We start from the raw sequence: 26,535 nt of genomic DNA, 5'->3' as shown, positions 1-26,535 counted from the left end.
TACAGCCCCTGCTGCCGCTAGGGGCGCTTGGGACAAAGAACGAGGCAAAAGGCCTCATCCTGACAGTGGAGTCGACCCTGAGGAGGAACCTCTCATAAGAAGGACCCGGGTCTCTGGGCCGGGTGCTCTCTTGCATCGCCCGGTCAGAGCTCCTGCCTCCTCCGGGCCTGTTGCAGCTAATGCCTCTGCTTCTGCTTCAGGCTTTCCTTTTCTTCCCACTTTACCACCATGGGCTCCTCGGTACACCCGAACAGATGGGACGTTCGTGAAGCTGAACGAGACCATGCTAAAGGATGGACAGACCGCCATGGCGTATTATAGGAGCATGTGGACTCCGAAAGACCTTGAGGCGGCGAAAGGTCTATCCCAGAAGGATGTGTTCAGCCGTTTTCCCCAATCTGCCATGAAGGTGACTTTTATTTTCCAACTCATGAATCCTCTCATATTATTTGGTCTTGCCTTCGCCCGACCAGACTATCGGTTTAACCATTATTAATGTATATCTATGCAGACTTTGTTCGGAATGATGGCTATGCAGAAGCAGGTAGAAATGGGGAACGCCAGGGCTCGTAAGTTTTCTGATAGCCTGAAGGTGGCCAATAAGGAAAACGACCTTCTCGCCAGCAAGAATACCGAGGTATTGGCTCGGCTTGAAAAAACCGAACAAGAAAGAGATGTCTTGAAGAAGGAAAACGACTCTCTTCAGGATGAGAAGGATGCTCTCCAGCTCGAAAAGAGTTTCTGGCAGACTGAGCGTGATTCAATCAGAGACGAAAAGACAGAGCTCCAGCGCCTTCTGGCTGATGAACAGTCTGCTCGGATGGCTTTTGAGAAAAGAGCTCTGGACGAGCGTACTGCTCTGATTGATACAATCAGCAGAGTGAACGGTGGGATGCTGGCTCTTCATGCTCAGTTCTCAAGGGTCGGCGCTCTTAGATATGCTCAATGATTCCGAGAAGGTTTCTCCGACCGAGTTCCGGATGAGGGACAGACCAGCTCAACTTCAGATGAGGTCGATAAGGATTTAGGGATTGACCCTCTGGGGGTCTATGTTGACCCAGAACCCACCGAAGCGGAGCACATATTTGATGAGTGCCAGGACATTGCTTCCTCAAGGATCACTACAGCTCCTCCTACCGTTCTGCCTCTAACCGCTCCTCAATCGTCAACTGTGGTACCTCCCATAGCCAATGCTGACGTTGGCCCCCAGCAGAATGACTCTGTTATTCATCTTGATTCCCCACCTCGTGAGGGTGAGATGGCTGATGGGACCGAGGAGGCGGGTCGGCACAACCAGGATGCTGTCGGTACTGAGGCAGCTAGCTAGGACTCCTCCGGACTCTTCGATTCCATACTTTTTTGTAACACTGTGACTTGAATATTTCATTTTTTGTAAACTCAATGCTTATTATGAATGAGATGACAGAACTCTTTTTTTCTTTTTCCTTTGTGTTGCGCTCTGTTCAAACCCATTTTCAATATATATATACCTTTTCTCTCTTTTCTTTTATATTGACTTTGTCGTGTGCTTGTTTATGGGAAGTGCTTGGCGTTCGGCTTACGGTGCCAGCTGCCACTTATCTTGCTCAAGTGTCTGGCGCTCGGCTAGAATGCCACTTGCCACTTGGCTTTTTTCATCATTTTTTTTTTTTTTTTTTTTTTTTTTAGCAAGTGTCTGGCGTTCGGCTTATGGTGCCAGCTGCCACTTATCTTGCTTAAGTGCCTGGCGCTCGGCTAGAATGCCACTTGCCACTTGCCACTTGGCTTTTCATTTTTTAGCAAGTGTCTGGCGTTTGGCTTATGGTGCCAGCTGCCACTTATCTTGCTTAAATGCCTGGCGCTCGGCTAGAATGTCACTTGCCACTTGGCTTTTCATTTTTTAACAAGTGTCTGGCGTTCGGCTTATGGTGCCAGCTGCCACTTATCTTGCTCAAGTGTCTGGCGCTCGGCTAGAATGCCACTTGCCACTTGGCTTTTCATTTTTTAGCAAGTGTCTGGCGTTCGGCTTATGGTGCCAGCTGCCACTTATCTTGCTTAAGTGCCTGGCGCTCGGCTAGAATGCCACTTGCCATTTGGCTTTTCATTTTTTAGCAAGTGTCTGGCGTTCGGCTTATGGTGTCAGCTGCCACTTATCTTGCTTAAGTGCCTGGCGCTCGGCTAGAATGCCACTTGCCACTTGGCTTTTCATTTTTTTTATTATTTTTTATTTTTAGCAACCCATTGAGGAGGAAAGTTATTTTTATAAACTTCAGGAATTTGCACATTCATACGTACTTGATTGACAACAAACAACACCCAATAAAGCCGAAACTTAGCTTTTATTAGTAGTACCTCTTCAGAGACGTGGCATTCCAGGGCTTGCTGACCAACCTTCCCGCCATGGTTTCCAACGTATATGCTCCCTTGCCTATGACTTCTGCAATTCTGTATGGGCCTTCCCAGGGTGGCATCATTTTTTTGACTATCCCCACCTTTCTCTTCAGAACCAGATCGCCGGGGGCAAAATCTCTGTGTTTCACTCTTTTGTTGTGACTATTCGCCAATACTTGCTGGTATGATGCTAACCTTATTGCTGCAGCGTCCCTCCTTTCGTCTATCATAATGAGGTTCAATCTTAACATCTTGTCGTTCTGATCTCGACTCCATGCTAAGCTTCTGATAGTTGGGACCAAGTGCTCAACCGGTATAACTGCCTCGGTACCATATGCCATTGCAAACGGGCTCTCCCCAGTCGGCCGCCTTGGGGTGGTTCTGTAAGCCCATAGGACGTTCAGGAGCTCATCCAACCACTTCCCTTTATGGTCCTCCAGCTTCTTCTTAATGCAGGCGAAAATGGTTCTGTTTATAATTTCTGCTTGTCCGTTGGCCTGAGGATGACTTACTGCAGCCAACTTCTGGTTAATTCCATACTCCTCCAGCAGCTCTCTTACTTGCTTGCTGTCGAGGTTCGTGCCATTATCCATGACTATTGATCTTGGAACGCCGAAACGGCAGATAATATTGTTCCAAATAAATCGTCTCACATGAGTCTGAGTCACGCTAGGATATGGTTCTGCTTCCACCCACTTAGTGAAGTAATCCGTGGCCAGTAACACATACTTGTTCTGAGCTCTTGCAGTTGGCAGAGGACCGACCACATCCATCCCCCATTGCGCGAAAGGCCATGGCGAGGCCATTACGTGCAATTCCTCAGGTGGTTGGTGGATCAACGGTCCATATCGTTGGCATTTATCGCACCTCCGAGAGAACTCCTCCGCATCTCTTGACATGTTCGGCCAGAAATACCCTTGTGTCATTGCTTTATGCGCTAAGGATCTTCCCCCAGAATGATTGCCACACACACCCTCATGAATAGCTCGCAATACCTGCTGCGACTCCGCGGGGGTGACACACTTCAAGTATGGGCCAGAGTAGGATCTTCTGTACAGTTGGTTATGCACGATGGCGTACTTTGCAGCATTCTTTTTGAGTTTCCTAGCTTCATCCCTTTGCATAGGCAAAACGCCATCTCGAATATAAGTAATGATGGGGTCAATCCAACTCGGTTCATACGGTATGACGTTGACTTGCCAAGGGTCAGAGTCCAAAGGTTCTTCAAAAATAGATGGCTGGGTCAATATTCCTACTGGAATCACCCTCGCCAATGTTTCACCGGAACTCGAAGCACTACATGCTAACCGGTCCGCATCTGTATTTTGTTCCCTCGGTAACTGTATGAATTCAATCTTTGCAAAGTCCTTGGCTTTATGCAGAACGGCAGAACGATATGCCCCCATCGTGTCATCCTTGGTCGCGTACTCACCATTTACCTGCCCGAACAATCAACTGTGAGTCACTATAAACAGTCAAACTTCTGACCTGTAGTTCTTTGGCCAACTTTAACCCATTCATCAACGCCTCGTATTCCGCTTCATTATTGGTGGCTCGGAACTCAAGTCTGAGTGCTTGACTCAAAGAAGTACCCTCTGGGGTTTGCAGTTTAACCCCAATGCCAGCCCCCATCTGGTTAGAGGAGCCATCCACATAAAGTTTCCAAGAGCCGCACCTGAGGTCTTCTTCCGTATCTTCAGAGTCACATTCTAGCAGAAAATCGGCTACCGCTTGTCCTTTGACAGCTGTTCTCGGCTCATATGTTATGTCAAATGAACTTAACTCTATGGCCCACTTTGTCATTCTGCCCGAGAGTTCTGGCTTGTGCATAAGTATCCTGATTGGAAAAGTTGTTAGAACAGCTATAGGGTGGGATTCGAAATAATGCCTCAACTTTCTTTTTGCGTTTACCAGTGCAAGTATCACCCGTTCGGCCTTCGAGTATTTTCGTTCTGCCTCGGTCATTGTTTTACTGACATAAAATACCGGGTGTTGCACGCCTTCCTTGCAACGAAACAGAACGGCACTTGTCGCAACGCTAGATACTCCAAGATACAAAAATAACTTTTCTTCTGGATCCGGGGCTGACAGGACTGGTGGATTCTGCATATATTCCTTCAAATGGGTCAATGCTTGTCATTGCTCATCTCCCCAGACCTGTCTTCCATGACTCCGAATCGTGTCAAAGAACGGCTTGCAGCGGTCTGACAATTTTGAAATGAATCGACTTAATGCAGTTATTCGTCCTGTGAGGGCTTGCACCTCTCTGATTGTCTTTGGCTCGGTATTCTTAATCAAAGCCTCTGCTTGAGCGGGGCTAACTTCGATGCCTCTGCGGTTGACCACGTGTCCCAAAAACTGACCGGAACTCACACCGAACGAGCACTTGGTTGGATTGAGCCTCATACCATATCGCCTCAGCACATCAAATATATCTTGCAGGTGTTTCAGATGATCATTCTTCTTCCTACTCTTTACCACCATATCATTAATATAGGCTTCCACAATCTTTCCTATTTGATCCTTGAAAATTTTGCTAACAAGTCTTTGATAAGTTGCTCCCGCATTCTTTAGTCCGAAAGGCATAACTTTGTAGCAGTATGTCCCTCGCTCGGTTACAAAAGAAGTTTTTTCTTCATCTGCCGGGTCCATAGGGATCTGATTATAACCTGAATAAGCGTCCAGAAAGGTTAAGCGTTCATACCCGGTGGTAGCATCCACCATTTGATCAATCTTTGGCAGCGGGAAGCTATCATTCGGACAGGCTTTGTTCAAATTGGTGAAATCAATGCATACTCGCCATTTCCCATTCTTCTTCTGCACGACAACGACGTTGGACAACCAATCAGGGTAGTGTACTTCTCTGATAAACCTCGCATCAAGCAGCCTATCAACTTCCTCGGCTATGATTTGGTTGCGTTCTGGAGCAAATCTTCGTTGCTTCTGTTTTACTGGTTTGAAATTGGGATTGACATTCAAAGAATGACAGGATACGGAGGGATTAATTCCAGGCATGTCTAGGTGACTCCATGTAAATACATCGGCATTGTGAGACAAGAAGTCAGCTAGCTCTTGCCGCTCTTCCCTGGTCAGTCTTGTTCCTACTCTGGTAGTTCGTTCTGGCCTGGACTGATCGATCTGCACATCCAGAAGGGGCTCTTCGGTCAAGTCAACTGACCCCTCCACCCTGTTCTGCTTGGGCGGAGGTTCCTGTAATTGCTATCTGGGGCTTGCCGATCGGACGGGCGCCTTCCCTTTCCCAGCATACTTTAGTGTGACGGAATAGCACTCTTTGGCTGCAACCTGATCCCCACGAATGTTTATTACCCTATTTCCATCGGGTCCGAGGCACCTCATGACCTGATGCAAAGTTGAAGGTACTCCTTGGACTCTGTGAATCCATCCTCTTCCCATCAGGAGATTATACGAAGGGTGAATCTCTACAACCACAAAAGTTTTCATAAGAGTTCTTTCTGCAGCTTGAACTTCTACTTCCACCATTCCGACGGGCTCTACCCTCTTGCCATCGAATCCTAACAGGGGATTTCCAGTGGGCTTGAGCCTCTCCGGTTTAATCTCGAGCCGATCAAATGTGTCCCTCGGCATGACATTCGCACTGCTCCCGAGATCGATCAGAACTCTGCACACCAAGCAGTCCGCCACTGTCAAACTGACTACCAACGGGTCTTCATGGGGGATTTGAACACGCTGCAGGTCTGTCCTGTCGAACTTTATCTGTATCGATGTGATCTGCTGGTGTAGAGTATTCACACTGCTGACCCTTTTCTTCATCTGCGCCTGCCGTAGGCGCGCTCGGAGCAGCTCATCTGAATCTTCGCTGGGCTCAGGTCGACCGTGGATAGCATTGATTATACGAACTGGTTGTGAATTGTGGGAGCTTTGTTTATGGCTCCTTTTTACTTGTTCCATCGGTCGATTCTGCTCTGTCGCCGAGCCTTGAATGTAACTCGCGAACTCCCCTCTAGCTATCAACATCTCCACTTGCCTTCTCAAATTCCTACATTCATTAGTCTGATGACCGAAATCGGAATGGAAAGCACAATGTTTAGTCTGATCCCTCTGTTCGAGGGGTTGCCTAATTGGCAGTGGTGGATGAAACTTATCTTTGTTCTCCTGATATAGCCTCGCCAGAGTGACCTTCAGCGGAGTGATCAGCTCTTCCTCCCTGGACCTCTTTTCTGCCTTCCAGGAGGTCTGACGCTGCGGCTGAGCCTGCTTCTGCCTGATCTTTGCCTTGGACTTCTCCTCGGTTGACATGAGCGACGCTGTCCGAGCATTGGCTGCCTCCTCTTCTTCTAGGCGCACAAAGCCGTCGGCTCTTTCATTGAGTTCATCCATAGTCGTCGGCGTGTTCACTACCAGACTGGTATGGAACGGAGTGCCACGTGTCATGGCTAACTTGAAGGCTTGAACCGCTGTAGAAGGGTGGCATTCGATCACCATACTCTTAGTGAGATTAAACTTGGTGAGAAAAGCCTAGAGACGTTCATCTTTGTGCTGTCTCATTGTGAATAGGCTTGAGATGTCCTTTGGCGGACGCTTGTTCCCATAGTACTGACTTATGAACCGATCGCACAGATCTCGGAAGCTACCAATGGAGCTCTTAGGTAAGTTCTTGAACCAGCTGAGCGCCGGTCCAGCTAGGCTTGTAGGGAAACATTTGCACATTAAAGCATCGTTTTCCGTATTCAGGGCCATCTTCAACTGGATATGGTACACATGATCGATCGGATCGGTTGTTCCGTCAAACAGAATAAATACTGGCATAGCAAACTTCCTTGGATGAGGGGCATTCAGGATCTCGTCAGTGAATGGTGAATCAACCGTTCGAGCTGCGGATCGGAGCGCTTCATTCTCTCTTTGGCGCCCAGTGGTAGCTCTGTGGGCTACGGTTCTGCTCTCCGAACCGCGATGAGTGATTGTAGCCATGGAAGGCCGGTAGGACGGATCGAACGACCGTTCCTCTATGAGCTCTCTTTGCCAAGGCGACGCAACTTGGCGGCGATCAACCTCTATCACCTCCTCTCGGTTGAACCTTTCCCGATGCGGATCTAAGGTCATTGCTTCATTCTGTCTGATCTGCTCATGTCGCGGATCAACGTGAGTCGATCCTTCGTGATCCTCAACTCGACGAGCATTTGGCGGCAAATCACGGTGGAGAGCTGACTGACTGTTCTCGTCCTGCTCGCTTTGATGCGCGATATTAGATTGAACACCTCCTTCTCCGGCCGGAGGTGGACGCGAAACCGCGGGCATTTGCTGATGTTGCATTCCAGCTTTCAATTCTGCATTCTCTTTTTTGAGAGCCTCGATCAAGTTCATCAACTCCTCAAGCTTTGTTTGCTGGACAGCCTCCATCGGATTGGAGCTTTCACCTATCATTATTCCTGAACGGAGTAAAGGCATTAATCTCAAGTTCGCGAGTAGATCCGAGCTTCGTGAGTGGGAATTTTTCAGATCTGGTTTCGAATTCTCCGAATTATGCTCACGGTTGACGAGATCTGAATTGTTCGAACTCTAAATCCGTCAGATCCTGCCACAATCGAACAACTCGTTGTTGCGTAGATCTGAAGCCACTTCTGCCAAAGCTTCAGGAACTAAAATTCCTCCAGAGTAGGTCACAATCGCTCAGATCTGGATCCAACTCCCAAAGATCGTGTCTCGATCAACCGAATTGGTCTGAATCCACGCGATATTAATCATTGATCAACCAATCTTCCATGCGTTCCCACAGACGGCGCCAATTGAAGATACAAGAAATTCCCTATCTCTTTCTCTCTCTAGAATTCTTGCATTTCAACCAAAAGAATATCTCCCCCTTTCTTTCCATTACTTCTCCTATTTATAGATATTTACAAATGTTGATGGACTGCTGGATCTAGGCCCGTTCCTCCATGAGTCCTGGTCATCTTTGATGGGCTTATGCGCGTTCGGCCCATATAGCAGTGTCTTTCTATGGGCCTGACCCATCTGTACGGACTGAATGTCGTGTTTGCAAGTCATATCCGGCCCATGTCATCTCGGGCCTCCTCAAAAGCCCAAGAAGCGAAATAAGATATCTTTTGGTGCATAATGATCATTTAAAATATTTGAACGTGAAAATATATGAGAATTGCTCTACTGATAGATTTTTACGTAGAATGATTATAGATAGAAGTGTGATAAAATTAAAAAAATATTTAATATAAGTAACAAAAACGTAAATTAAAAATAGAAGCTCATTCGTGATATAAATGACATATGAAGATATATTTTCATATTCCTTACTTTACATTAAAAAGTATCAAATCAAATATATTATAATTTATTATAATCTTATTAGTAACTTGAATTTACACCACATGTATCTGCACGTACTTTTTTGTTAGTATATATATATATATATATAGGAAATAATTCTAAAGGATAATTTTCTTTCCAAAAATTATGTTTCATAGTTTCGAAAAATTAAGAAAGAGACATTAATGATGACTTTCATGATTGACCTTTCAACTAATTCGACTCAACCGAAATAAGCATTGAGATTAAAACTCTAAAAGCTTTTCAAATCACCGACAAGTGCAACCAAACCAACCCCTCTAGAATATAATGTTTCGGCTCCACGACCTAAAACGAAACACTTATATATTGTCGTGGGTCCCACAATAAGTGCATCATACAGTTAGAAGTATTCTTGATATTTAATTGTCATTAAATCAGTAATAGATGTGGCATAGAAGTTATTTTCAGTAATAGGCTCGGTCACACTTGATCCTGACTTCCGTTCCCCCATGGGATCACAGGAGTCACCGACACAAGTCCAATTGTTGGATCTAGTACCGTCATAACAATTGACCACTGCCAGCTGTATACCATATCAACCTGTATAGATCACCTGTAACTATATTTTCTGCAACTCCTACTCTTACCAATATTCAGTTACCACGTCAAGCACATATATATTTATGTTCTAAATCAATCCTGTACTTTCCTTTCAAATTGACAGTAATACCCTCAAACCATAACGCGGGACATTATTATTGGATGGATATCACTAAACATAAACACTTCCCCACTTTTATTTCTTCCCTCCCTCAATTTCCGTCATTCCTTTCCTTTATCTTCTTCCTTCTTCTTCTTCTTATCATTTGCTTCTGCAGATCTCTCTCTCACTAAAACTTTCTCTCTCTAGAACACGCAAAACAAACATGGCCAGAATGATCTTGATGTTGGCTCTCTGTGTACTTCCGGCGCTCGTTAGCGCCACCCGTCCGGTTGCTAACCCATTGACCGTTGAGGGTCGGGTTTACTGCGACACATGCCGAGCCGGGTTCGAGACCTCCGCAACCACTTACATTTCCGGTATACTCTTCCTCTCTCTCAACTATATCTCGATTTCTCAACTCTGTGTTTCAATGTCTACTATATGACTGATCTGTATATGTGTGTGTATATATTTGTATAGATCGATCGAACCATGCTTTTGACACTTGAAGCAACGGTTCTGTTTGCTAGTAGAGTAGTATTACTGTACGTTGAGATAGATCTGGTAGATCTAAACTAGGGTTTTTATCTAGTTAAGGACTATTGTGTACTATTATCATACATGACAGCTACATTTATCATTTATGTCATTATTCTTGAGGATCCGGATTAGGAATGTAGTTGGGTCGGGTTTGTAACTGGCACTTTCTAAGATCCAGATGCATCTGGTTGTTAGGCTTGAATGCTGTATACTAATTTTGTGAAGGACTCTTTTTAGGGTTTCACCAAACCCTCAAGGGGTGAGCTTAATCACTTTGTTTGTGTACCCACGATCAACCCTAAACCCGGGATCGGGTAAGCCAGGGTGGAGACTTGACCCAGTCATACCCAGAGGAAGTGAACTCCATCTGTGACGATTTAGGGCTTGCTTGGTTCACTTTTCTTCTCTGACAACATTTAAAAAGAGAAATGTTTGAAATTCATTTGTTGACATTTTTTGTTTTTGGAAATTTTTTTTCTGAAAATCCGGTCAAGAAAAAGCATGTTTCATAGAATAGTCTTTTATAGGGTTTTAGTTATCTGAGTTAAATTATTTTCAGAAAGGTTGTTGCTAGACCGTCACTCATTTGATTGGGCGGCTGATAAACCATCATGTGTTTGTTGGTTTTTTTTTATTTTTTATTAAGTCAATCCTAGATTCAACTAGACTCTATATCCAGCAGGAAGGGACATGCTTGGTCATGTAGTCTTTTGGAGTTGAAATGTTAAGCAACAACACGTGAAAGGATTGACTTGATAAAAGGAAAAAAAAACCTACAACACGTGAATCACGTGATGGTTCAGTCACCGTTGGGCGGCTGTCGCTAACAAACCTCATTTTCAGAAAATTGAACCAAAAATGTCCCAAGTAACTGATCCAAGTAAGTGGGGAGGAATGAAATAACTTACTTTACAAAGTAGATATACTGCAATCCAAAAATATAATGTTGTGGGAAAACTGCATTAGTCAATATATGTAAAACATTGCAACAAGAATGATATATTGAGGTTGAAAATACAAATGTCCTGGTAACATTAGAAATGTGGTGTATATTTTACTAAATTGAGAATAATTGAAGAAAGAGGCGGGATATATATGATGAGGTAAGGAGCATGCCCATCAAGTTTATCTTCTCTATATTTTATAATGGAGCAAGAAACAATAGACACGCTATGCACATGCTCCTTGCCTCATTTTATCTTTGTTTTCTCCTTCGTCCTTACTTATAATTCTTCTCCTTCGTCCTTACTTATAATTCTTCTAGGTGGCTGCGAACCGAATTATACCAAAAAGATCAAAAAGTGTCCTTCCACTAGTAGATAGTATAGATGTGCCATGAGTGGCTTGGTCCTCTGCTGGTAGTTGTGGGTTTAGGGGTAAAAGACGAGGGACACCTTTTGCTGCTCAAACTGCAGCAGGAAATGCTATTTGTATAGTCATGGATCAAGGTATGCAACGAGCGGAAGTCATGATAAAGGGTGGTCCTGGTCTCTGAAGAGAAGCAGCATTACGAGCTATTCGTAGAATGCTAATGCAAGTGCACCCTATAATCAATCACTCACATCATTAGTTGTCGTCAGTTTTTCAACTCTTCTGATAGCATTTTTGATTGAGATTATTTTCTTAGAGCAGAATGTTGTTTAGAATTCATGTGGTCGATTCCAAATAGTTGAGAAAGGACTTTATGGAATTGAAATTTTAGTCTAATTATGACATTCATACCAATTCTTTAAAAAAATTGATCGGTAATTGGAGTTTTTGTAATGTGGCATAAATTCAATTGTGCAAAGCTACTTCTATAATATGTTCGAAGAAAAAAGACATCACTAATTTTGGAAGAATATAGTGGAACATCATAAATATGGTTGGCTTAACATATTTGAATAGTATGTGCACACAAATACATATGAAGAGGGATGGCCGCCTGACTATCAGTTGGGTGAAACAGTACCAAAACTTGCAACTCTTTTTCACCATTTCGCGGCTGTATTATGAACGTGTAGTTAGACGTATGTCAACTTGAAATTCATTTGTTGACAGTTTTTTGGAAATTGTTTTATGAAAATTGGGTCAAGAAAAGGCATGCTTCATAGAATAGTCTTTTATAGGGTTTTCGTTATTTGAGTTGAATTATTTTCAGAAGTCGTTCTTGCTAGGCAGTGACTAATAAACTTCACGTGTTGTTGGTTTTTTTTTTTTTTTTTTTTCCTTTTTTCTTACATCAATCCTAGATTCAACTGGACTCTATATCCAGCATACTTGATCATTTAGCCTTTTGGAGTTGAAAATTTAAGCAGCAACACGTTATAGGATTGATGTAAGAAAAGAAAAAAACCTGCATCAAGTGATGGTTCAGTCATCCAATCAGATGGGTGGCTGTTGCTAGCAAACTTCATTTTCAGAAAATTAAACCAAACAAGTCCTAACTAACTGATCCAAGAGAGGGGGAGCAGAATGATATAACTTACTGACAGAGTAGACATACTGCAATCCAACTATATGATGTCTCAGGGAAATTGCATTTGTCAATATAAGAAAAAGTTGTAACAAAAAGGATATATTGAAGTTGAAAATACAAATATCCTAGTAACATTAGAAAAGTGGTGTATGTTTTACTTCATGAGAATAATTGAAGAAAGAGGAGGGAGATATATAATGAGATAAGGAGCATGCGCATCAAGTATGTCTTCTCCATATTATATAGTGGAGCAAGAAACAATAGGCACGCTATGCGCATGTTCCTTACCTCATTTTATCTTAGTTTTCTCTTTCAACTTTCAATTATTCTCCTTCGTCCTTACTTATAAATTCTTCTATGCGGCAACAATTAAAGAAATGAACTGAGTTATACCAAAAAGATCAAAAAGTGTCCTTCCACTAGTAGATAGATAGTATAGATGTACCGTGAGCTGTGGCATTTGCTGATGCATGTGCACCCTATAATCAATCACTCGTATCATTAGTTGTCATAAGTTTTCCTCCTCTTCTGATGGCATGTTGTTTGATTGAGATTACGGTCTTAGAGCAGAATGGCGTTTAGAATTCATGTGGTCAATTCCAAATAGTTGAGAAAGGACTTATGGAATTGAAATTTTAGGCTAATTATGATATTTATACCAATTCTTTAAAAAGGGAGTCGGAAACGGGAGATTTTGATGATGTGGCACAAATTCAATTGTTTGGAAAAAGTCATCACTGATTTTGGAAGTATGTAGTGGAACATCAAAAATAGGGTCGGCTTTGTGCACACAAATACATATAGAGAAGGATGGCCGCCTTTCTATCAGTTGGGTGAAACAGTCTACCAAAACTTGCAACTCTCTTTTCCCATTTTGCGGCTATATTACGAGCATGTAGTCAGACCGTATGTCTATTTGTCATTGATTAATGTGACAGATCTATTAATATTTACAACCAGAGACTTGCCTTAGTGGTGTCTATTGTAAATCCCTGAGGAGCAAGTCTTGGGATTTGGGTGTCTTATATATTAGAAAAGATATATATGAAACCCACCCTTTTTTCAAATGATTGATACAATTTCTTAGGACAGAGAAGAATAGTAATATCATAGAGTTAAAATTATTGTACAAGGTCCTCAACTTTACAATCCCCAATTCTTTTTAAAAGGATTTCGTATCTGGCAGTAGTTTTATCCGAAAAGGAAAAGATTATGTGAGTTAAGGTGTTCACATATAATGCATGAATCCCTTTGACATGCCAATTATTAATGTGTAAGAGTATCCTACTAATGATAGATATGCATCTACATGACTTATATTGGACTGGTGCTTATTGTGAACTGCTAATTTAGAGATCATTACAAGCATTAACTGAAACTGAGTGTGAGCTTAAGCATTAAGGTTGGTTTGCCTTACCTGACAGCACTATATATTTAGATATCTTGCATTCCATACACACACTTATACACAATTCATTCTAATGCATTCACCCAACCTCCACCCCCTCCCCCACATGTATGCCTCTTTTGTGCACTAGCACATTTTCTTTGCCTAGGAAAATATAATTAAGCATAACATTGGCTTTTGTCATATTGTTCATAAGAAAGAAAATGGCAAACATTAAATTATATATAATTATCTTGTTCTGTTCTCATCCACCACACTAGACCAAAACTTTGGTCCCGTTTTGCATGTTAAATATTCTGTCATTTTTATACCCTTCCATTCATTTTTTTTTTGGATAAGTTATTCCCTTTCATTCATGTTACTCATGTTTTTATAAATCTTGCATATTTTTATAAAAATCATATCTTGTCAAATAAGAAAATGCTATAAAGGAGAGGGACTACAAAATCAATTGTTTTCCTCCAAAACTCCTATGTTTCTTTATTTAACCGAATTTTTTAAAATTGCTTCTTTTTCTAAAAACTCATGCATCATTAAAACCCTAAGACGGCCAAAAACTTAGTTTTCATGATTTTAAAAATCACCATCGGACTGAGGAGTTAAGTATGGAGTTGTATAACTCAAAATCAACTCAGTAGACATTGAAATGCCCAAGTAAATTACATTTGCTTCAAAAAATCAGAACAATTTTTCTAAATCTGATTGTTACTTATTGTGAAATTTTAAAGGATAAAGGTACGAGAATTTTTTTTTAGAATGTTGTAAGAGGAATGTTTTGCAGATTCTTCAGGGGTGTCTTAACACCTTCTCAGCTTCTCCTGACATGTAATACTCTCATGCATCTCAATGAAATAAACTTACACGGAGTCATCACTATCAAAAGGGCCTTTTTAAAAATCATTTTGCAAACAACTTCAAAAATTGTATTGTGTTGAAAAATCTGTTTTTAAGGTGACCTAACACACCATTCTTTTGTCACATTATGTAGGCTACATATCAATTCGCGTTTTTCCATTTTAAACTCTCATTCTCAAAATTCATCCCTCAAAATAATGAGGGTTGAAATCCGGGCATGACATATGGCTTGGTGAGGATATTGCCTGTTTCATTACTACTATCTTGAACAAATGGATGGGATTACCATCCCTTGGAAATTTGATTTTACATGCCCTATAAACTAGGCTGATGAACTGAAAATAGTCATGCACAATCCTAACTTTGCTTATGGTTCTCTTAACCTAGAGTCCTGCAGAGTCGACTTGTTAACTACTAGTTTTGATCTTGTGCAATAGGTGCCAAGGTAAGAGTGGAATGCAAAAACCGCAGGACACAGGATCTCATGTACAGCACTGAGGGAGAGACAGACTCGACAGGAACATACAAGATCTCGATTAAAGAAGACCATGGGGATCAGCTCTGTGATGCGGTGCTTGTTAGCAGCCCCAATAGTGACTGTGCAAAGGCTGATCCAGGGCGTGACCGAGCACGTGTCATCCTTACCCGCTACAATGGGATTGTTTCCGACACCCGTTTTGCCAATTCAATGGGCTTTATGATGGATCAGCCAATGTCTTGGTGCAACCAACTACTCCAGCAATACCAGGAATTTGATGATTAGAGTATGCTGCTTTAAGCCCTCTATCATCCCTGAATATTAAAGCTTTGCTTGGCTATATATTATTATCTTATGTCTTATTTATTTGGATGTCAATGTCTATCTAAGGCTTAGTGGTCTCTCTCAACCCTTTTTATTTTTTTATTTTTTATGGTTGTCATTGAACTCGAATCAATTAATGTAAATGCTCTATCGCATTTCTTGTCGCTTGTGTGATATTTCCATTTTTTTCTGAATGATGTATCCCTTGGATGGGTCCTATTTGCTGTAGAAGGTGGAACCCGCAAGCTTGCTTAAACCAGGGAACATGTCTTGAGTGAAGCATGAAATGCCGGGGGACAGTTTAAAATTCAATTTTTGAGCCTTTTAGACCAAGTTTGGTTAACTTTGAAGTTTGGCCAGCTTGGGGTTCATACTGATCTGGATTATAGAAAGTGCAATATAAAATTAGGCATTTTTAAAAAAGATTGTCAGCCAAACCAATTTTCTATTTGTTTTCTGTTTTTATGTTATGTGAAGACTATTCTCAAAAAGTGATGACCCAATTATACTTATAATTGAGTTGCTTTTGTTTTATTAGTTTGTTTTGGGGTAGGCATTGGTCAATAACATTCCGAGTCCAGGAGGAGCTCAACAACTGTGCACGTGCTCAACGTGTGCTATAAAATAATTGAGTGGTTACTTTATTTGTAAGTTATGTAAAAAAAAAAAAAAAAAAAATGAACTTGTGTTGTGAATGAAATCTCACCGATGCAATGCTGTAGTGGCTTTTATTTTTAAAATATAGCAAGTGGGTTTAAAAATGGGCCCTCCAATACAATATTATAGAGGCTGTCATTTTAAAAATATAGCAAGTGGGCTTAAAAATGGACTCTCCAATGCAATGTTATATGGGCAGTCAATTTTTAACTTTGTCAAAACTGATGCCAATTGTATCACAAGAAATAACAATGGCTATTTCTCTAGGACTACACAAATAGAAGGGACCGGTTCCTATTTCGCTCCTATTTCTCTAGGACAACAGAGAGAGGAATAGAACGGCGGCAACAGAAAGGGAAGAGACTGGCGGCAACAGAAAGGGAAGAGAAGAAAAGGGGCGTCCTGTATTTTCTCTTCCCCTATATGTGTGTGTAGATAGAGATGTGGAGCTTAATTAGTTTGCAAGACAAGAATTACTGACCTTGATTAGTTGATTTAGAAAGAAAAAAAATTAAAACAAAACCCATACGTACAAGTTAGCAGTTGCAGAGAGAGAAGGGGGCAAGCTTGAGAGTTGAGAGACAGCGGCTGAAGCTTGCGAACGGCGAACCTGAACTAGAATAGCTAGCGATGGAAACTGAAAGATATGGGTTTTGATTTTTTGAACAATCTAAAATGATATGCCGATATGGGTTAAACTTCTGATTCTTGAAGATTTTGTAGTTTGCAGTTGGAGAGATAGAGAGAGGGCAAGTTCGGGCGCCGCAAGGGGGGGGGGGGGGGGTGAAAGATCATAAAATTCACCAAATAGGATTTAGTTTGCAAAACAAGAATTGCAGACCTTGATTTGTTGATTTAGAAAAAAAATTAAAACAAAACTCATACATACAAGTTAGCAGTTGCAGAAAGAGCTTCTGATTCTTGTAAATTTTATAGTTTGCAGTTGCAGAGAGAGAGAGAGGGCAAGTTCAGAGTCAAGAACGAGAATAGAGATGGAGGCGATTAGGGAGGTTGAAATGATTTTTTGATAGGGTTTGCTTGTTATGTAAATGACAAGTTTACCTATTTATTTTTATATAATTTACATTCTTATCTTTTATATTGAATTTGATAATTAATTTTTTTTTAAAATTTTTAATCAGGCAAATGAGCTTAGTTGAAAATGGTAGTTGAAAAAAAATAGTTGTTGTGTCAAAAAATAGTATTTTGGATGAAATGAATTATTGGAGTAGAGTTGCTAAAATATAATATTTTGACACTGTAATACTTGTCAAAATATATAATGCAAAAATAGCTTTAACCATTAGAGATGGTCTCATGAAATAAAAGAGATATATATATATATATAACTATTCATCCTTGTATGTCTTTTCTAGCCTTTGTATTTTGATGATAAAGACTCCAACCCTCAAATTTGCATCCTAATGAACATTGAAAACTAATGAGCCGAGTAATAGGATTTAGTGCGTTTTCTAGTCTTTTATTTACTAAGAAAGTGCATAAGAAAAATGGTGAAAGAGAACCCTCAAATTACATCGCCCATGACCTAAGTGACGAGTATATGATTTTTTTTTTTTTTTTAAATTAAGTATGAAGAAATGGAAAAGAGTTTATATTTAATAAAGTAATCAAGTAATTGGCTTTATTTATTATTTAAAAAAAGAAAAAAGAAAAAAAAAAAACTTACAAAGACAAGACCATCAGTTATCAACGGGCCTTTTCCAAATTGGTACCTAGTCAATTGGTTCAATTGATTGAGGATGAAAAGTTAGTTAGAGAAGATCAGAACAGAGGAAGATTGAAATGAACAATGATGCGAGAGTATATTCCAAAACAAACAAAGGGATTCCCAATTTTTGTGACACGTGTTAAAACATAGAATGAGCTGCTGAACAATGACTTGGTCTAGGTCTCAATCTCTGATGTGATGTGGAAGTAGGTGGGTGTGTAAAAGTTGTTAGGTCCACAAAATTGCATAGCTTGAACACGTGAAATGGGACACATTATAGGAGGAGATGGAGGTAGGTGTCCTTCATTTGGAACCCCCCTTTGAAGAGCTGCTTTTTTGTAGTTGGGTATTTTTATTTTGATTCAACATGTTTTAGGGCAAGTTGGGAGTGTTAGGTCTGTTTATGTTAGGTCAGTTTAACAACATGAAGGGTAGTTTAGAATTTCTAGTTTAATTGTAGCAAACGTGACCAGCTTGGACATACAACAAGAAACACAGCTCTTTCCAATCTAAAAGTAATGACACAAGTACATGATGCCACCATATTAGGTTTATTTTTTTTTGTTTTTATTTTTATTTTTTTTATTTTTAAGTCTATGTTAAAAGAAGAAAACAATTCTTTATTATTATTATTATTTTTGGCACACACAAGAAATTATTATATGGTCAGGGACCAAGTGTTCTCGATCAATCACAATCTGCTACGTAAGTAAATGTGTCAATTTTATTCAAATTTTTACTTAAATTGTATTTGATCATGATCAATAATCCCGGATCATGTAATAATTTTTTAATGTACACACACTCCCATCACATTACTCCATGTGGACCGCTCATCTTTGAAAAAATGAACACATACTGCCTAAGCAATGACTCCATAGTAAAACGATATAAATACTTTTTAAATTTTTGTTATAAAGGAAAACAAAGAAAAATATGAAAGTATGGAAGCAAAATTTAAATTTATCATGCCATTCTTAAGGGTTTGATTATTGCCATTGACACACGAAAGATTTCTTTTCTAAAAATAGAAAACTATTTTTATTTAAGCAAGAGAGAACATGTCATTTCTTTTACCTTTCTTATACTAAATTACAATATTTTAATTTTTTTTTTCTGGTAAATGATATTTTCTATCATTGGAAATAGATAATTCATATGATCAACGCTATTCGTATGGGATTAAGGGTGATGATGATAATACTCTTTGAAAAGAATTTGAACCTAACTTGAGTGCATTAAAAAGGGAGAACCCGCTTCCTTTCCTTCTTTTGATACTCTCTCTCTCTCTAAAGAGAGCCTTTGCGAATATGGTGATGTAAGGCCTCTTAGAACATCCTACATGATGCACCATTGAGTATGTGCAATCCCTCCATTCTGCATGTACCAAACAATTACATTCTTTTTTATGTTATTTTATTTTATTTTTGTTCTTGAGGAAAGACACTTACAATTAGGTTATCCCTTGGGGATAACAATTTGCATATAATGAAACAAAAAAGATAGTAACCAAGAGTTGTAACCTAATAGTACCTCTTCAACCTTTCAAGATAGAATGTCAAGGGTTTAAGTCATTGTTAGGAACAAAAGTGGGTGTGTTAGCTTTTTGACGTACATATATTAAAAACAGATAAAAGAGGAAGATAATGCCCATGTGAAAACACTTTATGCTTTGTTTGGTAGGAATTAAGAAAATTGGATGAAAGGGAGAGAAAAAATGATGGACGAGACATTCTCAAGTAAGGAATAGTAATGTTTTTCAATCTTTTTGTTTAGTTAGATGGAAGAGAAGGGAATAAGGTAATACTTTACTTTGTTAGTTAAGAGAGAACTAAAGAGAGATTGCTAATGTTAAGTTTAATTAATAATTATAAAGGGTAGTATGTTAATTTAATTTTTTTTATAACAACCTTACTTCTATTCCTACCACTCTTCCATCCATATTTGGAGGAATGAAAGTTTGTGAAGCACGAATGATGTCTCATTTATCATCTTCTGAAGGGCGTCACGACAAGCCGTATAATGTGCAAAGTGGACAGTATCGAACTAATTCCGAGCTGAACATGAGGGGCATGCACAAGCATGTGAGGTCCTGAAAGGGGTGATTCTGACGTCCCACGTCTCCTAGGGGGACAAGTTTTTGGCATTTGTATGTGTGGACACCTCATTATCCTTGTAAACACATTTTGAAAGTCGTGAGCACTAAGAGGAGAATGTGCAAAGTAGACAATATCCCGTAAATAATGAGAGGAAAGTGTGCAAAGCGAATAATATCTACCTGAATTATGGTGGGTCGTGATTATAACAGTGTTGAATGATGCTGTGATTTTCAGTGCACCATATAGAACAAATGCACCAAAAAAAGATTTGGTTTCCATAATAATAAAGAACCGATAAATTGGTACGAAATATCGTTTCGATTTGATTCTTTTATAGTTTGGTTCCTATTTTGGTTCCAAAATTAGGAACCATTAATTTACGGTTCCGATTCTAATTTCAAATCCATTAAAACCAAACCAAACTAAACCAAACCAAAACATAAACTAAAAAATATATATTATAGCCAATGATATCACACATGTTACATTAACTTATTTTGCTTCGATATTCATGTGATCGACAGTGAGTTTGATCTCAATATATATATATAATTTGAAAAGTAAAACGATTATCCTCACAATATTATTTGAAGAGAACCATGGTTCGGTTCTATGTCTCAACAATTTCAATTCTAATTATTTTAGGAATTGTTGAAAATAGTTTGGTTTCAATTTAGCATGTCACCATAACATTGCTTCATTGTAACTAAAGATCACTAAGTTAAAAATAAAGACACAGCCTCTTTACATGGAAAGGTGTGCGCTAGACTAAGCTTCTTTTTAAAGCTAGTAATTTACATTAAGAAAAGTAATTTTAAGCCCTAACGATATAAGCGTACCAAAGAGGAATGGGAATAAAGAATAAAACGGAAAATACAAACCTGATATATAATAAATTCGGATCAACTTTGTCAAATGTATGTATATATATGTATTACATATATATAGGGAGAGAGAGAGCATTTTCGTCTGCTTTAGAATTTGACGTTATTTGGTTACTTTTTGAACCCATCTGAGCTTGAGACAGCGATTCTTCTCTCTCTCTCTCCCTGCATTTTGTTGTCTGTCGAAATCAACATCACACTTAAGCATAACTTCCATCACGTTTTCTCATCTTCTCCGTCAACTTCTCTCGTAATAAACCCTCCCCAACGCGGGCATTTTCCGGCTGCTTTGGTTTCTTCGTAACCCGTAAGAATTGAACATCGATTCGGCCCTATAAATAATGTAAGATCTCTCCCTCTCTCTCTATTACGCAACTAACCGTCGATTCTCTTCCTTTTCTTGCGTTCTTCTCTCTCTTCCCTGTTTCGTAATGTGGGTTTTTCTATTTTTCATTTTTATGATATGTGTTTGTTAACATATTTTTTCAAGCTTTTGATTCATTTTACATATATGGTTTCAATTCTTGATTGCTTTACTCAAATTCCCATGTGGGTTTGCCTTTAATTTAGTTTCTCGGATTGTATTTATATGCACGCACAAACACACACACACACACACAAATACACACACATATACAAATGTTGGCCCTGAGGAAATCCGTTAAGTTAAATCTGAAATTTGTTGAAAAAAGATCAACTATATAATTGATGGGCGGTACTTGATTTATGATGTTTAAACTGCTTTTTAATCATTGTTTTCTTTTTATTAGTTTTCACAATAGTTACAATGAATGTTGTGCGAGTTAGAAATTAGTGAGGAGAAATTCTTGTTTTATGAGATTATATGAGCTTCTGGAGTCTTTATATGTGATTTAACTTCATGGGTGTAATTAAAAATTTGTTGGATTATTATTATTTTTATTTATTTTTTAATTGGATATTAAATCTGAAATTTGTTTACTATTCTTTAGTTGAAAAAGTTAAGTATATAATTGATGGGTGGTTCTTGATTTATGATTTGTAACCTCCTTTTTAATCATTCTTGCCTTCTTGTTAGCTTTCACAATAGTTAAATGAATGTTGTGTGAGTTACAAATTAGTGAGGCGAAATTCATGTTTTATGAGATTATATGAGTTTGTGGACTCTTTATATGTGATGGGTGTACTTAAGTGGGTGTTGATTGAGTAATATTCACTGTCCACAATACTTCAACCCCCCCCCCCCCCCCCCCCCCCCCTCTCTCTCTCTCTCTCTCTCTCTCTCTAATTGCAAGCTCTTATTTTTTATTTTCTTGGCTTTTCAGAATGGCCGCAACTGCATTTCACCAAGCCATTGGGACTCTTCAGTCTCGTGGATATTTCAGTGATTCCTTTGACCGTCATGAGTTTGAAAATGCTTCAGTGAGATTGATCTCAAAGGGTATTAAGGCTAATGTTGGACCATTGAGAAAAGGAAGTTATTGCTCTAGATTGAGGAAGTTTAGTGTAATTAAAGCATCAACTTCTCAAACTCTGGAGTTTGGCTCGGTTTCATCCCCATCAACTAACAACAGCAATGGCAACGTAAAGAAATCAAGTATGACGGTCTCATTCTAATTTGAATTTGATTAGACAATATTTAAATTAAACATATACGTTCCTCTTGTTTGTGCTTGATCAAATTGTAATTATTATGTTGAGTTGCACATCTTTTGAATTCAATACTTACTGACGATTTGTAGAGTGAATTGGTTATTTTATGAATTCTTCGAATTTCTGCTTTTATGTTCTTATTTAGATGAAGCAGCTTTAATCCTAATTCGCCATGGTGAGTCGTTGTGGAATGAAAAGAACTTGTTCACTGGTTGTGTTGATGTGCCGTTAACTAAGAAGGGTGTAGAAGAGGCAATTGAAGCTGGCAAGAGAATTAGCAATATACCTGTTGACACAATATATACATCTGCGCTGATTCGTGCACAGATGACTGCTATGCTTGCTATGACGCAGCACCGTCGCAAGAAGGTAATTTGTGCAAACATCTGGATATGTCTTGGAACACACCATTTTCACACACATATTCGCAATGCTTTTAGCTTTTCTGCTTAGATGATATTGAGTGTCTGATGTGGAGCACTAAAATGGATCATGCATCTCGTAGAATTCTGTTCCATAGTTCTTAATACTTAGAACAGTAAAGTGAGCTAAATTATTGTTTGTTGAGGTTTATTCTTCGAATAATACCAAGAAGCAGATGCAGCTTCTAAATTTTATTCCCAAATCAACCCTAATGAAGGTATTATATATATGAAAGAAGTACAATCGCTACAGCTTTTTAGAGCAATAAAATTATCATTAGCAAGAAGGTTGTATGAGTATTGGACAAACTCTGATTACACAACATACTGGTGAATTCTGGAAGTGAAACTTTGCAACAGAATCCGGAGCTTTCCCTCTTTTCTTTTCTTGCAGAAGGTACCTATAGTCAGAACCATCATTTAAGCATGCATACACAAATACATTGATGCAATGTCTTGCAGAAGGTTTCTATAGTCAGAACCATCATTTAAGCATGCATACACAAATACATTGATGCAATGTCTTAAAACTGATCTGTATGACAATATATCCATATGATTTAAATTGCTGCTTGCTACACATGAAAGTATAGATTGCCTCCACCAGTTTAAATTATAGGCTTTCCCTTGAAGTAAAGGCAGATGAAATGGCTAATTTTTTTCAGTCAAGTATAAGTTGTTCATTGAAGAAAACTAATTCGTGCTTCCATATAAATTGTTCGCTTGGAACAACTAAAAAAACCAACCAGTTTGGTCATCATAATTTTTCATGCCTAAGATTTTCATTGCTATCTTTATTGGGTGTCTGTTCTATTAACTATAAAAAAGAAAGCTTTATTAGAATGGAGTACACCTGGTGCAAAGTTGCATTAGAGCCTTTAATTCTAACACTAATTTGGGTGAATTAATCCACTCATAATTGGTTGATGCCAATAAGTTCCACATCACTTCCATTTCATTTTTCCCTGTGCTGTGTGCGCTAATCTTCTATCACGCATTTGAATTATTTTCAGCATTGCAAATATCTGCTTCATTATAGTTTTTTAGGTTATGCTTGTTTGGGGAAAACTTTTTTGTTTCAAACTCTGCATAAGATCTCTTTTGAAATCCATCTCATCTGCCACCCTCATAAAAACTATTAAACTGCCTACAGGTGCCAATCATCAAACACAGTGAGAGTGAACAAGCAAAGGCTTGGAGTAAAATTTTCAGTGAGGAAACTGAAAAGCAGTGCATTCCAGTTATAACAGCTTGGCAACTGAATGAAAGAATGTAAACTATATATCTATTTCTACTTTCTGGTTATTCCTCTTGTCTGTTGTTCCCAATACACAATTCACTGCGTGTGACATATAAACTGTTTTTATCATTAGGTATGGGGAATTACAAGGTCTAAATAAGCAGGAGACAGCAGATAGATATGGAAAGGAACAAGTTCATGAGTGGCGTCGTAGTTATGACATACGCCCACCCAATGGCGAGAGTTTGGAATTGTGTGCTGAGAGAGCTGTTGCTTACTTTAAAGAACATGTACACATGATTCTGTGCTTATTTTGTATTGAGATCTCCCTCTTTTACGTTTTATCAGCTCACATTGGAATTTATATTGTTGCAGATTGAACCCCAACTTTTATCTGGAAAGAATGTGATGATTGCTGCCCATGGGAATTCATTGAGGTCTATCATCATGTATCTTGACAAATTAACTACCCAAGAGGTGAGACTTCAATTGGAATGCTTAGGTGCGTTATCACATTCTGATTTGCTTATGATGGATGAAATCCATGTCTTAATTTTGTCAGGTTATTAGCTTGGAACTTTCGACTGGGATACCTATGCTTTACATATTCAAAGAGGGAAAGTTTATGAGGAGGGGAAGTCCTGTAGCTCCTAACGAGGCAGGGGTATATGCTTATACTAAGGTGTGCAACTTTACCCCTTGGTGCTCTTTAATTTGCTCTGGACTTCTTATAACTCTTCCTTATGATTAGTTATGCCCATGTACTCATTAGCATAGTCTAAAGATGCTGTATATTGTTGTTAAAATACCTAAAAAGGCTTTTGTGTGTTTCATTGCAGTTGCCTTGTAGATTATATTGGTTATTGTGTAGACAAATGCAGAATTGTTGAATGTATTGAAATTGATGACATTCTCCTTTGAGAAGTTCCAAATTGCTATTCTTTTCTATTATCTTCTTGACAACCAAACGGAATTTTAGCCTTTTCATCAGGAAACCTGAATGTAAGTCTCAAAGTGGTTAGATGTACTGGAGAATGATTTAGGTGTTGGCACTGAGTCACATATTTCATCAGAAAAGGATCTTACATCATATTTGTTACCTAAGATCATGCTTTTGCATGTATATACACCAACTATTATATGATTGTTTGGATTTTTTTTGATCCTAGTTTTCTTATTCTATTTCTTTTCCCTGTATAAAGTAATATTAGGGTCCCATATTACACACGTGAAACTTTTGGTGTTTTTTACGTGGTAGACTTTCTCTTCCCATTCACCAGAATCAAATTTTTCCCGGGGATAGAAAATTGTGTGGCTTCAAAATAGTTATTATTAGAGTGGTACATTTGTACATATGCTTCTCTTTTCTTAAAGAGTGTGTTGGGAAAATCCTTACCTTATTCTTGATTGTTTTGTTTGACACAAAAATTACATTACTGAGGAAGGCTTCCTCACAAGAATAATTTCCTTCGAAACGAAAAAAGGATCCAAAATTGCGCCTGTCCGGATGGGTCTTAGGCATCAGTGAAGAAATGTTATCTTACATTAACTGTTGGATTGCTGTCTTGGACTTTTAGTTGCATTCAGTGGTGACTTGGCAAAAGTTTGAAAATTAGTTCTCATCCTTTATAAAGTACAAAATAGGCCAAAGCCATTATGCACTGTAGAGAAATGTTGGCTAGGCATCTAAAAGGGAGGGGTGGGGCCGCTAACCCGAAAAAAATAAAAAATAAATAAATAAAAGGTACAATATGGTGACTGGTACTTTCTTTTTTTCTTTTCCATAGAAATTTATGGACTTTAAGATGTTTGTCACCTTTATGGAACACTTAACAGTTTTATATTTTGATGCTTATGTTCATTCTTTTTCCCAAATGCAGAATTTGGCTCAGTACAGGCAGAAGTTAGATGAGACGGTTAATTGATATGACAAATTGGTAACTATTTACCAGTTCTTCTGTTTCTAGATCCCCTGTTTATAAGATCTAATTAGGTCACACATTTTATGGTTTTGCAGGGGCTTACCTTCCGTTGCATTTACAATCTTCAAACCTATTGTGTTGTATTTGAGGTGGAAAGTAGAGTAGTTTCCGCTAGCAAGTTTTGTGAAACATATAGATACAGTTTTCAGTTGTAAGTAGATCATAAGATGCGTACTCATACTTTCTGAATGCATCAACCAAAGCTAGTTCTGTTCCTTTTTAAGTGTAGCTGTTTCTGTTGGACAGTAAAAGTTAATCATGTGATATAGACTGTAATAAGAATTAAATTTGGGACTTCAATTTCTGTGGCATTTGTTGATGCTTATATTAATTAGCTTCAGCACGTATCGAGCCATATGGTCTTTTTGTGGTTCCCCTTCATTTGAATATCATGGTATAATCGACGATTCGATCAGGTTGTTTCTGGTTATATGGATTGTTTAAAGGAGTGTTTGAAAATGCCATGGAAATT

General features: G+C 38.9%; 2 protein-coding genes across 3 annotated transcripts; both read left to right on the top strand.

The window, feature by feature from the left end:
- The first annotated feature begins 9,456 nt into the window (after positions 1 to 9,456).
- On the top strand, positions 9,457 to 15,582 carry LOC132274203 (pollen-specific protein C13-like). Its single transcript, XM_059775428.1, has 2 exons — positions 9,457 to 9,732; positions 15,054 to 15,582. Exons 1-2 carry the CDS (start codon positions 9,579 to 9,581, stop codon positions 15,377 to 15,379), a joined length of 480 nt encoding a protein of 159 aa, XP_059631411.1. The 5' UTR covers positions 9,457 to 9,578; the 3' UTR covers positions 15,380 to 15,582.
- A 5,253-nt stretch (positions 15,583 to 20,835) lies between these two features.
- LOC132274202 (2,3-bisphosphoglycerate-dependent phosphoglycerate mutase 1-like) lies at positions 20,836 to 26,416 on the top strand. 2 transcript variants are annotated; one of them, XM_059775426.1, is made up of 9 exons: positions 20,836 to 21,130; positions 22,092 to 22,363; positions 22,565 to 22,788; positions 23,995 to 24,113; positions 24,215 to 24,371; positions 24,457 to 24,558; positions 24,644 to 24,763; positions 25,962 to 26,018; positions 26,099 to 26,416. In XM_059775426.1, exons 2-8 carry the CDS (start codon positions 22,093 to 22,095, stop codon positions 26,004 to 26,006), a joined length of 1,038 nt encoding a protein of 345 aa, XP_059631409.1. In that variant the 5' UTR covers positions 20,836 to 21,130; position 22,092; the 3' UTR covers positions 26,007 to 26,018; positions 26,099 to 26,416. The 2 variants fall into 2 exon arrangements, with proteins under 2 accessions (XP_059631409.1, XP_059631410.1); XM_059775427.1 differs by lacking the exon at positions 20,836 to 21,130 and adding an exon at positions 21,185 to 21,220.
- Positions 26,417 to 26,535: the final 119 nt, after the last annotated feature.

The sequence above is a fragment of the Cornus florida genome, unplaced genomic scaffold (genome assembly GCF_030987335.1).
Source record: "Cornus florida cultivar Cherokee Brave unplaced genomic scaffold, ASM3098733v1 CherokeeBrave_3.0.0_Hap2_Chr09, whole genome shotgun sequence".
Taxonomy (NCBI): domain Eukaryota; kingdom Viridiplantae; phylum Streptophyta; class Magnoliopsida; order Cornales; family Cornaceae; genus Cornus; species Cornus florida.
The sequence above is the reverse complement of the archived record's forward strand: the minus strand, read 5'-3'. Positions and strand labels throughout refer to the sequence as shown.